The sequence below is a fragment of the Aythya marila genome (assembly GCF_965140915.1).
Source record: "Aythya marila genome assembly, chromosome: 19".
Lineage (NCBI taxonomy): Eukaryota > Metazoa > Chordata > Aves > Anseriformes > Anatidae > Aythya > Aythya marila.
Window position 1 is genome coordinate 3,611,832 of NC_139060.1, and position 15,486 is coordinate 3,627,317.

The following is a 15,486-nucleotide window of genomic DNA, read 5'->3' on the forward strand; positions in this document are numbered from 1 at the left end:
GCCATGGCTGCACGGGGCACTGTCTCCCATTCCTGTCTTTGTTTTGCAGTGCCTGTATGTCCCTAAGCATTCGTCATCGTCTTTCTCTGTATTGCAGCCTAAGACAAGGGTATTACATTCAGAGCTCATGGGGCATTGTGAGCACAAATCAGCAAGTGGCTATTTTGTACCTGAGTTTTGTAGAAGTAAGGGGAGCCAGGCTGCACACATACTGAAATGTATGAGTAAGGCATTGGATATTTTGCTCACTGTATGTTTTTTTTTTTTTTTTTTTTTTTAATTATTTTCTGTCACTAAACTGTAAGGATCCCAAGCCTGTGAAGGCGTAGCACTTCTCCAAGAGCTTTGTGTTCGCAGCAGGCTGCAGCTGGGATCTCCCCTCGGCAGCAGGGAGCAGGTGACAGGATTAGACCACAGTGCTTGAAGTCATTCTTCTCTGACGTGCGTAGCATGCTCTCTGCAAATGGAGTTGTGTGTTCACAGCCCATATAAGTAAATACGCCAGAACTCTCCCCACCTAATAGCATTCATTTCCAGTTTTCTGTCTTATTCACCCACATACACATTCATCTCCAATCACCTAATAATTCATAAACACCATATTCTCCCCTGTGCTTAATTTAGTGCTATATCTTCTTCCATTATGTTCTGCCAACTTCCCACCCTGTACATAAACAAATGTGAACTTTTCCTGTTTTCGGTTTGCTTACATGTATACACAAGCATACACAAACACTCCCACACACTAAAACACGCTCGCAGAGACACACTTTCTGCTGTGAGCTGAATGCCTGTCCATCACCTGTTGGTGGAAATCATACGCAAAGTCAGAATTCGAAAACTTCTGCAAGTGTTTGACACTTGCGCATGTCATCGCAGTACATCAGAAAGCACTGTTGGTTTGTTTATTTTGTAGCTGTTATAGCTGCCTGAACTGTTCATTTGTATGAAGTTTTTTCTAAGAAGTGAACGTTTTTGTGGTTAGCAGATATTCAGTGGCAAAATCTAAATTTTTGCAAATATGGTTGTTAATCTTAAATATTTTATGGTTTTTAGAAAGAACTTGAGAAATAACCATCCTTTAATAATCAAAGCTTGCCTCTACTTTCACTTTATCAGTATATAGCAGAAGCTTCCCATCTTAATCAGTGGTTTTATCCAGGAGGGAAATCTAGAGGAAGCCCCCAGTATTATGCATCAGAGTGTGTTTGGCTGCTGAAATTAGTTCATGTCATTTCTTTTTCTGGTTGGCTCTTAGGACCATTTTATTCAGGATATTACTAGGGTGGAAGATTGAGAATTTTCACTTTAATTAAATAAACACTTATACTAATATCTAGGTAGATATCTCCCCGATCTCTAGAGCAACTAAGATCTTGCTGGTGCTGCCTGAATTCTCTCAAGTTTACCTAATAGGCACTACAGGCTACTGCTGACAGGAGTCGGGTGAAGAAGCAGTAAGAAAACACTTGTGAGGTGGTTTTGTTCCACTGCATTTTATCCCCAATTTAAAGTGCAGTAACAAAGAATCGCATCCCTGTGTTGTAAGCACACAGAAACAGCATTGTTGAAAAATGTCGTGTGTAGTACCTGAGCTTAAGTCATGCTCGTTAATTTAATGAATGTTGTAAGGAGGTCGTTATTTCGCGAACTTGAGTATTTCCGTAACTACAGTCCATTGATACCTACTTCAGCGGCTTGTTGCTCTGTGTAGCAGATATACCTCTTCGTAGTACACACTTCATTAATACACGCTTCTGCCCAAGCTCCTGTGACAGAAAGACATCTATATTGCTCTCGGTAATTGGGGCAATGCGAGTGCAGTGAGTAGAGGCCTGGCATGGGTTAGGAGGGAGCCGGGCTGTGGTGTGGCCTCTGCCAGCAGCCTGATGGATGACTTCAGGCAAATCGTGTTGCCTTCCCTGCTCCGTGGCTTTACAAATCAGCACAATGAGGCTGATAGTAATGAGGTTCTTTGTGGAACATTTTGAGTTCTGATAAAGCCAAAGACATTGTTCAAGCTAATCTATTATATTAGGCTTTTATTATTTTTGTATTACACATAAAATCACTTCTCATTTACCGATGCACGGGATTTCAGCGATTAAGGTTTTGCATAAACACGTAGCAGTTTGATAATTCTTTATGTGAATGTTTAGATAGTAATGCCATGATCTGGTACCATGGTTCAGATCCTATATTTGCACTGTCCTGGAGATGAAGAAACCTTTTAAACTCTACTGTTCTAATACCCTCACAAAGCAGATAACACATTTGTCTGTCACTGAAACAGCCCTGGTCCAATTCTGTCTTAAATCAAAAGGTAAATTCCCACTAGCCCCAGCTGAGGTTGGACTGAGCGTGGGGCTGGTGAGGAAGTAATCAATGTTTGCAGAGTATCTGGAGTTCCTTGAGCAGCACCAACTTGCAGGTGATGCCATCCCTGCTGTGGAGGGACAGGAGCAGCAGTGCCCCGAGGCCGAGCACACAAAGCCCGGGGCTGGTTTCTGAGGCACTGCTGCCGGTCAGTAACTCTGGCACCACACCACTTGGCGCTGCACAAGGCCGGGCCTAGGCACCAGTGCCCCAACTTGCATGGTTGTCATCAGCAAGTAGTTTTATGTCAAATAGCCAAGAGTTGCACCTGTTTGTGCTCAGAGCTGGGCCTAAATCAAGCGTGGACATACAGGGCACTGACGGTGCTCACAGCAAAAAGGCACCACAACAAAAACTGTTCCCATCAAAATGAGGTAGGAATGTTCTGAGGGCCTGACCGATCTAAGACTTGCTTTTTTGGTGGCCAGCCCCCATTTCAGTAGCTCCTTCTCCACCCTTTGTTACTGCCTTTGTTGTACAATCACTTAGTATTTCCCCTTGTGTTGCAGGGAACTGAGCGACGGGACCACGTACACGTACCAGGTCGTCATTGTTTCCGGGGCAGAGGAGAGTGAGCCTTCCCCCGCGCTTGTGTATATCTCTGGAAGTGGATACTGCGGAGACGGGATTATCCAAACGTAAGTCTGGAGCGAGCAAACAGATAAATCTGAGCACATCTACTCAGCCAGGATCCGAGACTAGAAAGAAAGTGATGACCTCTGATGTCTCCTTAGCTTAGGCCGGCTCTCATCTGTAGATAATGACTCATGTGCTTGATGATTACCAGGATGATGACATTTAATTGGAACTTAGGCCCTGCTATCCTGGCACCAGTAGATACAGACAGAGATACAGATAATGGAGTCCAGACAGCAGGATCGATATGAAAGTACGCTATATGCTGCTTATGCTGTTTGTGTATGCATATTGCATATATATATACGTTTATATGACATTTCCTATATAGAGCATTGCTAGAAAAGTTCACACTGTCTTTGGCGCTGTTGTTACACATGAAGCCCCACGTACCTGGCAGCTGGTGGGCAGGGTAAAACCCCTGCTATCTGGCCGGCCGGGTTCCTGATACATCCTCTTGTTCGACCGATCACTGGAGCTGGGATGCATTTGGAAGTGATAGACTTGGCCTTAGAGAGAGAGCGCTGGGAATTGCGTGTGCTCGGTCAGCCCCTCCCTCTCACCAGCTGCCAATCCCCAGACCACTGAAAATGTAAAACAATCATTCACAACTATGTTAGGGTTTATTCTTTTACTATGTTGGACCTTAAGGCCACCTGCTTCAAAGCTTCCTGGCATTAGATAATTTAATTATTTACATGATGGAAGTAACAACAAGCAAGTGCTTAATCCAGACAGTATTATTTTCTTAAATAATGCTGATCAGCAATCACACAACACAACTCTGTCAGATGATACACCTGGCAGCAAGTATTTGCAGGATGAGGCCCAACAGGCAGGGAAATCAAAGAGAACAATCAAACAACATATAAATCCAGGGCAGTCTTGGAGAGAGAGGTGGAGAAAGACAGATTAATTTTGCTTTCCATAACTTTTCTCCTACTGTTATGTTTGCACATTCCTAAAACATCACTTGTGGCTTTGCAGCAAGCGTCGAACAATAGCTGAGCTGCCTCAGGAGCGAGCAGGAACCAGACTGTGTCACAGCTTGGTTGGTTGTGGCCCCACTTGCAGCTGTGGCAGCCCCTTTCTCATCTGGTTCGCACTCTTCTCCCCGCGTGCCTCTGCAACAGTGTGGTCTGGAGCAAGGCAGGACCCCATCCCCAACACCACCCTGCTGACTGCTCCCCTCTGAGTGCTGTCACCTGGAATAGCCCAGCACTGGGCTTCATACCTTGTTATTCCTGTGCTGGGGTCACAGGCTGGCCTTTCCAGATTTAATACAAAGGGTTTCAGAGATTACTGTTCTCTTTCTCCCCACCTGCTGAGTTGCAGCCGCACCAGCTATGAAGGAAGTTGCTCATATCCTCATCAGAGAACAGCAAGTGGTATCCACATGTGCAGGAGAGAAGTGGCCAGGCAAGCTTGTGAACCAGGAATGATGAAAGTTAGGGCTGGAGGAGGAAGGGAGAGGAGTTTTCAGGGTTGGCTCATAACGCTGCTGTACTGGATTTCAAGGCTTTGGGGTTCTGCAGAGGGGTTACAGCGATCATCGGGATGATGCCATTTGCCATCTGACTCCTTTTTGCTCGTTTGTGCCCTGCCTGCAGAGACCTGGGGGAAGAATGTGATGACATGAATAAGATCAACGGTGATGGCTGCTCCCTATTCTGCCTGCAGGAGTTATCCTTTAATTGCATCGGTAAGTCTGTCTCGGAGCCTTTCCACTCACGGTGGGCAACAGCTCTACGCAAAATGCAAGGAAAAATCAACAGCATTTTCAGCATTTCCAGATGAAGAGTTGTCATGGAAGAGGGAAAAAAGGTGGAATTTGTAGGTCTGAAAGGCGAACATATCTTCCCAGCTTCTGGTCATTTTGATGGGAAATTGGTTCTGCTGGCTTTGAAACAGCCTCGGACTTAAGGCTAAGTCAGCCATTGTGGGACTGATCCAAAGCCCATTGAAGTCAGTGGGTGGCTTTCCACCGGTTTCAATAGGCTTTAGATCTGGCTACGTGAGAAGACATGAACTGATTTTTTCTGGTAAACAGGAGGAGGAGTGAAAGGGGAAGGGACTGAGACCAGAAGCAAGTCCAGCTGAGGTCACACCTCCTTTGAGTTGCAAATCAATATCTGAGGATCAAAGGTCTGGCTAATCCCCTTTTTGAGAGGTGAAAACTACTTAATCAGATTTCATTTGCAAGCCTGGTTTGCTCTGATTAGCAAAAACTGTAAGCACAATGGCCGGAAGATGCTCGAGCTATCTGGGATAGCAGGGCTGCAGTTGTGAGCTTTACATATTTATTAAACTCTCTAGGAATGCTGGGGGCAGAGAAGGGAAAAGACCAATTTATGCAGCACCTTGTGTGGGGCAGTTTTGAGTTCTGGGATTGCATTTCCCAAACTGGACTCAGCAAGGCCTGGAGAAGGATGAAGCATGCAAACCTTCTAAAACCAAAGTTAATGTTTATGAAGGGTTGGCCTTTTCCCAAGAGGTTTAACAGATTCCTTATCTAGATCAACCAAGCAAATACTCTAGATGGGACAGACAATGATCCCATGCCTGCAGCTCAGGGCATTGGTCCTAAGCAAAATAATACAATGTTGGCAAGACGGAAATTTGCTCTTTTTGGCAATCTGATGATTATCTCTTGTGGCTGGAGCAACATATAAAGGATCTCACAGGCAACACGTTTCCCTTGGGTGGTAGGCTGGGGACTGCTTGTCTCAACTACTACATTTTTACTTCAGCAGCCCACGCAGTGAGACTTGAGGCCTGATTTGGTGATGTACTTATTTCCATATGTAAATCACTCTATTGAAATTTGAGAATATTTATGGTCAAGGCTAATTGTGACTATTGGTGGTCTTGAAGTCACGTTTGTGTTTCAAGTAACTTGCTGAATTAGACCTCAAACACTGAAAGAAATTAGTCATAATATTTTGAAAGCGAAATAAACACTAAAGCAAATGTTTTGGATTCTCCAAAAGCCAGGCGTAGTCCAAGGCTGGTTGTGGCAAGGATTTGAGTTGTAGTTGTACAGCTGCGTGTGTCTCACCCTGCTCAGCAGCAGGCCTGAGTTGCCTGGTCCAGGTTGGTGCTTTGGCCACATCCCAGCTTTACGTTAGGACATCAGCCAGGTCCTCCCCTGTGCTCACTGGTTCTCAGGGAAACCAGGCTGGGTGGGCTGGGCAGGAGCTGCATCGTGTTCCCAGCATGTCCCCACACTGGAGTCCTGACCCTTGGAGCACACGGCGGTGTTGTGACAGGTGAGTGCAGGACGCTGTGTGCGTGTTCATCTCCAGTACCAGCTGCAGAGCCAGTTGTGAGTATGGAAAAAACCTGTCTGACAGCAATGTGACTAAAAAAATAAGTAATTGCAGTATAAACTCAGGTAATTCTATGTCGTCACAGAGGGAAAGTTTTTTTTTCAGGTTTGCTTCTGTTGAAAAGGAAAGCGGAATCCCAGGGGTAACAAGTTGTTTGGGTTTGATGAGCTTCTGGAGGCTGTGGTTTTGCACAGGTCCTGCATTACAAAAGTGAAGGAAATCCAATTGGTTGTTTGTGAAATCCCAAAAGTGAGGATTTCTGTCAGTAAATCAAATTAACTAAATCAGTGGCAAGGTGCATGGACCCAGTCTTCAAAAATGTTTCATTGTATGACTGTACAACTGTGGTAGTGTGACTGTTGTGGTGCTGATGGCCTCCGTGTGCTGGCAGGTCTGTGGGAGCAGACTGGCTGCTGTTGTGTTGGGAGGTGTTGCCTTCACCAAATCCCTGGGAAAGGTGCAGTCAGAGAAGGAAATACGTGAGACAGGCCCTATTGGACTCTATGGGTGCTGGACCATCTTGAATTAGGACAGTAAAAAATAGAGAGAAACTGCTGCTGAATCTTTTGGGCAAATGAAGAGCACAGCTTTTTGTTCTGTTTTAACATAACAAGCATTAAAGACTTGTGAAAAGCATAAAAGTAATGGGGAAGTGAGTGACAGGACATATTACATAATAATAATAAAGAACAGAAATTCATCATTCTCCATAATCTAATAATATTAGTCTGGGTCCTCTGTCTTTAGCCAAACAAAAGCCTTCATTGAGACTGGTGGGATGTTTTCTTGGAAAATACAGAATGCTTGGGCCCCTGTTTGAGGAGGAGAGAAAAATAAGTGTAATATATTTCCATGTTTATGAGGCTGACATATGTTATAATCCTGTAGGACAACAAGTAATTATTTCAGACAGTGTTATTTTTGCAGTGATGTTGTAGTTGTACTATGTAGCCTTTTAGAGCCCCAGGAATCACTCCTCTTCACCAAAGAATTCAGCGAGCCTCAAACACATGTTCAGAGGCTTTGCTGAATTGGGGCCTCAGGGTTTGATCTTGCAAATGTTTCCTTCCAGGCTTGTTTCTGAACTACCACAAGGCATTCTTTAGACTTCAGCAAATCTAACCACAATAGTGAATGCAATGCTTGTCACAAATTGTCTGCAGGATGGGGTCCCACATGGCAGAAAATAATCGCTAAACATTTGGGTTGCAAAGGCAGGACCGAAGGGGCGTCACCGAGGTCCCATAGCAGGAGGTTTGATAGCAAAGCCCGAGTGGGCTTCTCACATCCACAGCAGAGACCTCACGTCACCTCCTTTGATAGAAGAGAAATACAACAGAACAAGCAATCACCATAAAGCTTTACATTTAGAGACATGAATCAGAGAATAATTTCGGCTGGAAGGAGTCTCTGGAGGTCTCCGGTCCAAGCAGGGCTAACTTCAAAGCTATATCCAGCTTCAAAGTTGGAGCACATCGCTCAGGCTCATGGCCAGCTGTGCTGGCTATCTCCAAGGATGGAGGCTGCCCGTTTGCAGGTGTCCTTCTGTCTCTCTTGCTCTGTCTGCCTTTTAGGATCATGAGGTTTATGTGCTTTTTTTTATTGGTCCAGCTTTCCATTGAATAAATGGCAGAAGGCTCTCAAGACACTTTGCGCTAGTGCCTGTAATAAAATTAGACTTTTTTTTTTCCCTTGGTTTTGTTTTCCCTCCTCCTTTCCTCTCTAATCAGATAACAGGGGATCAATCTGCTCTGCCACAGGAGGAGGGGCGCGGGGGAAGGAAGGAGGGAGGCAGGGAAGAAAACTGTGTGGTCTTTACTGTCAGGCTGTCCTGGCCTTCTCTGAACACAAAGCCGAGTAAAAGAAAACAGATAAGATTAATAGCGTTTTCTTCCTGCAACATGCTGAAGAGCGACAGTGAGATTAATTAATTAATTAATTAAAGCATCTGGCAGGGCTCCTTTTCTTTCTTTTTTTTTTTTTTTTTTTTTTTAAGTCCTGTGGTACACTCACCCTTCCCATCCTGAAATTTATCATCTATACTTTTTTTTCCCCTTGCTTAGCAGATTTTGCATATTTTATCTCCTCTGCCCAGAACTGGGTCCCACGGGGAAGTCTCACTTTGCCTTTTGATTCGTAGGAGAGCAGCGAGTCAGAGTCTTGTCCGCTGTGACGGATGCGCCCCTCTCCTACCTCTTGGCTGCTTTCCTTTCACCTTGTTCTTATTCACTCCCGGGACACCTGATTTTTGTGATTACTGAGGATCCCAGCCAAGTTCAAGCCAATGAATCCCATGTAAAACGGGCCCCGGTCACAAGAGTTATGATTTGCAGTTGTGTGAACCCAGAGCTTTTTAGCACTTGATCTGTTCCCGGCGGACTGTTGAGAAATGGGTGTCTAACAAGCAGCTGAGCACCTTGTCCTTGGTATGCACTCTCCCACACACAAACACCGTACACATGCACCCAGATATATGTGCGGACATTGAAAAAGAGCGCTGCTTTCATTTGCATTCCTTTTGTTGAGTGTGATGTGCTTTATGCATTGATTTAGCTCTCCAGTGCTGAAGAAAGAGAAGGATATAATAGAAAAGATGCAGAGATCAATGTAAAAGAAGGGAGGGGGGGAGAGATTAATATGAAAAGAGATGAGTAAAGACTGATAGACGTATTGAAACCCGGCTGGAAAGTAGCTGCAGAACTTCTATCTCGCCTTAAGTTTGCCTGGTAATTTCTGGGGTTTTCAGTCACATCTTATTGGTGGTGTTATTGCTGTACTTTATCTCCTTTGCTTATGAGGGACTCCTCACGAAAGGCTTTGTGCAGCCAGGCAGGGCAGCACTGCCTCTGCCTTCGACGTGTGAGCAGTTGCGCCGAGGAAGGCGAGCTTTCCAGTGAGGCACATGTTTCCGTGGGTTGTTGGATGGGGGCCTCTGGGATGTGAAACACAAAATAAAGGCACAGGGCAGAGGAAAACAGAAAATAAACATATCTAACTCTTGAATTTACCACCGATTTCTGGCATGCTCACAGCATTAGTCACCAGTGGTTGTTCAGAGAGAAGTATGATTTTAATTTGACAACGCTCTGTTAGCACCTTTTCTTTTGCTTCTGCTTGGCCCCAAATGTTTTTCTGCTACCTTACAAATCTGGATCTGTCATTCTCCTCCTCAGAGGCCTCTCTCTCCAGCTGTGAGCCTTACCTTTGTGGGAGCTCTATCCTTTACCTCTCCCATTATCCATAAATTAAGCATAGCACTTTCCCCTAATCTTATTGTTTGGAGGGCTGCATTGCATTCAGGGAAATGATTAATATTCATGAGCTTGCTATCTCTGTTTGGTGCATAATCCTCTGGGGAAATTGCAGTGTTAAATGAGTGACACAAACCTAATTTTATATGTCTTTTCTTTCCTTTCTTTCTTTTTCCTTTTTTTCCCTTTCTGACAGAGGAGTAATGTGCTTAAAATAAATTGATGGATGACCATCCATATTCATTGTGGGCATGCTTTGAGAGCGCGCCTCGCTCCCAGCCAGGCCCCCTCCCCTCCTCATACCCCTGCACGGGAACACAGCTTTGACTGCCGAAACCGCAGCCCCACGCAGCAGCAAATGGTGTTTTCTCCCACAAACACCAAATAGGCCCTGGCTGGCCCCACAGAGGGCTCTCAGCAGAACAGCAGCACGGGAGAAACCCAGCCGCCCGGCGAGGGAAGCTCAGCATCTCACAGGACATCAATAAGAGCAGAGCATTGAGCAAGTAGCTTGGGAAGGAGTGCTGTTGATAAAGAAGCTGAGGATCTATAGCAGGATTTCATAACGGATAGCAATTAATTTACTGACTGGAGCTATTCAGATAATATTTGTGTGAATCCTTCAGCTTAAGGCAAATACTTTGAAGCTGACTGTTTCCTGCAGCTCATGGGAGTGTGGCTACATGTTCCAAAATGTCTAAGCACTCATTTGGCAAGTTAGTAACTTGCCAAATAACAGCATCGTCATAAAGTCTCTTAAAGTGATTTTCAGACTGTCATCATTAATAGTGCCGTCTTAGCAGGGCCAGCTGAACCACAGAGAAGAGAGCGCAGGCATCTCAGGCAGCAAAACGCTTTTTTGTGGGGGAGAGTGTGGGCTGGGGTGGCATTTGCCTACATTTTTCTCTCGGCCAGTGACTCCAGCCCAGCTCAATCCAGCTTTGGTGTTTAGGACATGGCTAGAGTGAGAGCCCAGCAGAGAATTGCTCCTCTGCTTGTTGCATCCCTCTCGCATTACTCTCTTTACGGATCAAAGAGGCTTCCACGGCTGGTCATGCTTCCCTCCTTAGAGCATCCTCCGTGACTCAACAGCGGCTTGCTGTGCTCAGAGGATGATGCTGAGCACAAGACCTGCCTTTGCAATAACATCCAACCACACACACAAACAAGATGTTTGTTTTCCTTAGTGAGTGGCATCAAAGTTGTGTGCTGTGTTTTGTTTTGTTTTGTTTTCTCCTGGGCTCCTTCCCAGCCTCTGAAGCAGGCGGGCCAGGTGTCGCAAAGGGCTGCTCCGGCCAGCCTTTTTGTGGTTGTAGCGGTTGCTGCCTTGTGCAACAGAAATCTCAAAATTTTCAGTTGAACAGTCTCCAAGCGTAGCTAATAAGCCTGTGCAAGTCTGAGGAAATACTGAAGTATTATCAGCACTGCTTTTCTGATTTATTCGAACACACAGAGAGGGAAACAAGGGTAGGTGGAAGAGGAGGCGTGTTGTAGTGCTTTTCTAACATGCCTGGCGTGGGGGGAAGGCCGTGTTGGCTCCTGTTGGCTATCCGCAGAGCAGATAAGGTCTTCCTACCACTGCCAGCAATGCAAAATATCCTTTCTCTTAAGTGACAGAGGCTTGTGTTCTTGGAGGTGAAATATCAAGTTTCAGAGCCGGGCTCTGTGAGGGAGTTGTAATTGTATCTGTCTGCAGCACACAGATCAATTGCATAATTATTGTGCTCTGACCGCTATATCATACCGATGAGCCGAGTCACGCCAGACAAAGGACAAGCCCAGGAATGTATTTCCACAAAGCAGCTGAATTACCAGGGAGCCGTGCTCTGCAAGCACGTTATATCGGCCCTGCTAGGTTCAGGAGATGCTCAGACACAATTGTCATATTGTACGGAAAACAGCCTCCTGCGAGGCCCCTGGATGTTCCGCAGTAGATTGCAACACCCACGTTTACTTCATTTCCAAGGTGTCTGCTTTATTTCATTGAAGAAAAACGTCACAATTTATTGATACGCAACTTTATTCGCAGAGGTCTGCCCGAGCTCTGCGTGGTGGTTTTCCTCTTTGCAAATCAGGATATCCAGGAAGGAAAATAGCTCTCGACTGTTTTAATGCAGCAGGAAGTATCTCTGTCTCTGGCTTCTTCAGTGTTAGAGAAGAGATCAGCAGATACCCTGGCAGAAGGCCACGTTACTCACCCTGTTCCCACTGAAGCCAAAGGTGAAACGCTCACCGAAACAAATGGTGCAGGTTCTGCGATCACTCAGCCACTGGTCTCGTGTGAGCTGCGCTGGAGTTATTCCTGCTTTTGCAACAGAAACCTCTGGATGCTTTTCTTCTCATCTGTGGACACAAATACTAGTGCTGGAGATGCTGATTAGGTGACACGGGTAAAATCCCACTTCTACAGAAGCTGCTGACTTCGGCGAGCCTGTGATCTGACCCTCACCACAGCCAAAAGGGCCCGCATGCCTTTGCCTCCCTGCAAGGTCTGAACGGACCTTTCAGGGGTTAAAATGTGAAGCTCACTCTGTTCCAAGAATTTGTTACTCTGAGACAATGCTTCTGCATTTTTGTGTCCCCCCCTTTTTTCTTTTTTTTTTTTTCTTTTTCCCTCGGACGAATAGTTATGTGGCATGAGGCTTGTTATAGTTGGAAGCATCCCTAAGTAAACAGCTGAGCTTAAAAATACTTTTTTTTTTTTTTTTTTTTTTTTTTTGTCTGGCCTTTAAAAAAAATAATTGTAGTTATTGCACAAAAGAAGACTATGCTGATGCCAATCACTGCATCCTAGCTGAAAACAGGAAGCCGCCCTGAGTGTCTGTCCCCAGCACTTTGACCATGCAGCTCGGACACTAAAAGCCTCATCGGAGGATGTGCCCTGTGCTATGAAGTGGATCTCTTTATCTCTCTCTCTCTCTCTCTTTTTTTTTTTTTTTTTTAATGAGGTGGAAGGCTGCCTATCACAGATAAGTGTATATCCTGCATGTCTGCTTCCTGATGCGTTTCAGACTTGATTTGTGTCACTTGTTTTTTTCTGGCCTCGCTTTAGGCAGGTGATGGGGAGTTACCTGCTGGCCCTGGCAGGGTCTGGTAGGTGCTCCCTGGCCTCTCTCCCAGTCTTCTTCCTTACCTGGTGCCTCTTTTATCTCTAAGCCCTGGAGGGGCTGTATTTTGGTGCAAAAGGCTGTGTTTCGCACTGGCTTGAGCATCTTTAAGAGGCAAAGACAAACAGAGCTCGCATCATTTTCTGTGCAATGCACAATAGCCCCACAATTGTTCCAGATCTTGAAGTCCAATTACAATTGGCAATTTTAGGAAACAAGCCAGGTCTTGCCGATGTTTCCCCCACAAATCCCCCTTCTCCAGGTTGATGGCTGCCATGTAGTGTTCAGCAATTCCCGGGTGTGACAGATTTCTCTGCTAAACCAGAGATTTCTTTCTTCCACTAGCCTAAAACAGGGGCAAGAGAGGGACTTTGGTTTGGCTCTGACGTTTTGGTGCCTTCAGTGATGGCTTTGTCAGGGAAAAGGAGCTCTGACTGCCTGAATGAATACACGTTCCCCGAGTTCAGCTCAGGATCCTTCAGCATCTGTTGTCAGTCCCCAGGGACGCTGTCTCTTGCTGCCAGGTGCTACGCCTGCAGACATTTTTCTGTTCTAGGTTTAAGTTGGATTTCCAGGCAACTGTTTTTTAATTTTTTGAAGTCATTTCTCCTTGAGGACAAATCAGATTTACTTCACGTTCTCTTCCTCCATACATTACTCAAATCAGATTCGATTTTAAAGTGAGAAGTCCGCAGTATTGATGAATGTATTCCATGGCGTGAGTGCCCAGCACATCACCATGGACTTCATCAGGTCTTTGTATCCTATAGAGCTCTGTGGAGACAAGAATTAGATTGTATTATCAAGGCCCTGGATGCATTTAACGTAACAGTAGGCAACAAAAGATCAGAAAAGGCCTTCTGCACCACTGTGGAAATAAAGATGCTTGCTGCTGCTTACAGGAGATACACCACTCCTGACACTGCCCTCCACAGCTCTGAGCCTGTAGGACTCTCTAGATTCAACTGATCTTTCACACTGCTGGTGGAAAGGGAAGAAGCCTGTTAGTTTATATTTTGTGAGGGCAGTCTTTGGAAGAAACAATCTGGTTGGTTTTCACTGTACTTATAAAAATGTGAAACCTGACTTCTAACCTACCAAGCATCCCATGCCAGATCAGGAGGCAGAGCTGGTGCTCAGCACCTGCGGAAGGAAGAGCTGGCTGCCATGGGCTGTATGTGGGCTCTTCAGGCCCCTCGTCAGTGCCTGGGAAGGATTTGGAAAAGTTCCCATCTTTGACATGACTCTGAGCAGGGGACGTGTCCCCTTTCCCCTACCATCTTTCACAGCACAAGGAGGTGAGCAGGTACCTCATCTGCTCTCGGTTTTTGGGCATGGGGCCATGCAGCCAGCAGACCTGGCGGCAGGGTGAGCGGCCATGCAGGTCAGTAAGGCTTTGTTAAGCATTTTTAGGCAGCCTCCATTTAATTCAGACATCTCAGTCTCTCCATTCTGTTCCTCCCTCGGGTTTTGCAGGCTCCGAGCAGACAGATTTATTGGGGTCTTAAGCATAATCAGGAACAAATTAGCCTCTGTTAGGATCACACACTGGCCTGGATCACAGCTATTCAAGGCTGCCTTCCCATCCATGTGCGCATGAATTAAGTCATCTGATTGGAGTAGGTCTTGAGTATTCTTTTATCCCAAACACATGATCTTATCAGAAGCCCATTACGTTTATCATCGCATTAGGAGGGAACATTTGGAGCCAGTGCAGGAGTATGTTGGCTATATAAATGTTGTGCTTACTTCAGTGCCTATCGTGAAAATAAGTCCGTGCTTCAGGGAGGCAAGGGAAACACTGTCTGAATATGTGTGCCTAAAATTAGGCTGTGAGTTTCTGGGTGTGTTTGCATCGGTGGGGTGGCTGCATCGGGGATGTGTAAAGAGAGCGTACATGTGTTTGTGTGTCAGTGCTTCTGTCGGTGTGGGTGTGTAGCAGGATGTATTTGGGTGCCAGTGTGTGTCACTGGAAGTGTCTATCTGACTGTGCATCTGTTCGTGGTCTGAAGGCTTGGTCTTTTTAATATGGTAGGTCTTTTGCTTTTCCTTTTTTTTTTTTTTTTTTCTTTTTACGGAAATAAGCCTCTTTTCATTAAATGACAAAGAAACTCTTTTTCCAAAAATAGATATTTTCATATGTTTGGGATTTGTTTTTGAGGATTTTTGATTGCTGACCGCAGTCTTCCCAGAGCCGAGCGTTTCTCAGAGATTTCTGCTGAGGCTCTCGCTCAAAGTGGGACACAGTGCTGCGAGGTGGGAGAGCTGCTTCGCTTCATCCCCCTGTTCCTGGGCACAGCAGAGAGCTGCCCTACACTTTGACAGCTCTCTGCAGAGACACGCAGAGCAAGAGATGCTTACGGATAAGGTGAGGGGAACCAAGAGCTAACCTCCATTACACGGAGCTCTGCGCCTTCCTCGGGCTGACCAGGCCCAGGCCGCGTCTCTCCCACCCCACACTTGTGTGGCGCTGGGCCAGCACCAACAAACCCTGTGGAGCAATAAGGTGTGCAGCAAGGATGCCCAAATTGGGGCTCTGAGGGCACACACGGTTCACAAGCAGTTCCAGTGCCGTGTTCCCAGCAGGGCCAGTGTCGGATGATGGGCAGCAGGGCCCTGCTGGCATCAGGAGGAGGCTGGGCAGCGGGGCCACTGGGGCCGGCCCTGCTGGGTTGCATTAGAGCCCGTCTGCACATCCACCCCGGCCCTCTCCCACCGTGGAGTAATGGGGCACCCTGGGGAGCCATTGTCAGCCTCGCCTGTGAAGCTCTCCCCCCGACTGCTGCT

General features: G+C 46.1%; 1 protein-coding gene across 1 annotated transcript in view; it reads left to right on the forward strand.

The window, feature by feature from the left end:
• Nucleotides 1-15,486, forward strand: part of PAPPA (pappalysin 1) — a 181,507-nt gene that overhangs the window by 88,241 nt on the left and 77,780 nt on the right. Inside the window, exons 8-9 of the mRNA XM_082775516.1 lie at nt 2,886-3,014; nt 4,623-4,714. Of these exons, the coding sequence (XP_082631642.1) occupies nt 2,886-3,014; nt 4,623-4,714 (221 nt within the window). The remainder of the gene's footprint in view (nt 1-2,885; nt 3,015-4,622; nt 4,715-15,486) is intronic.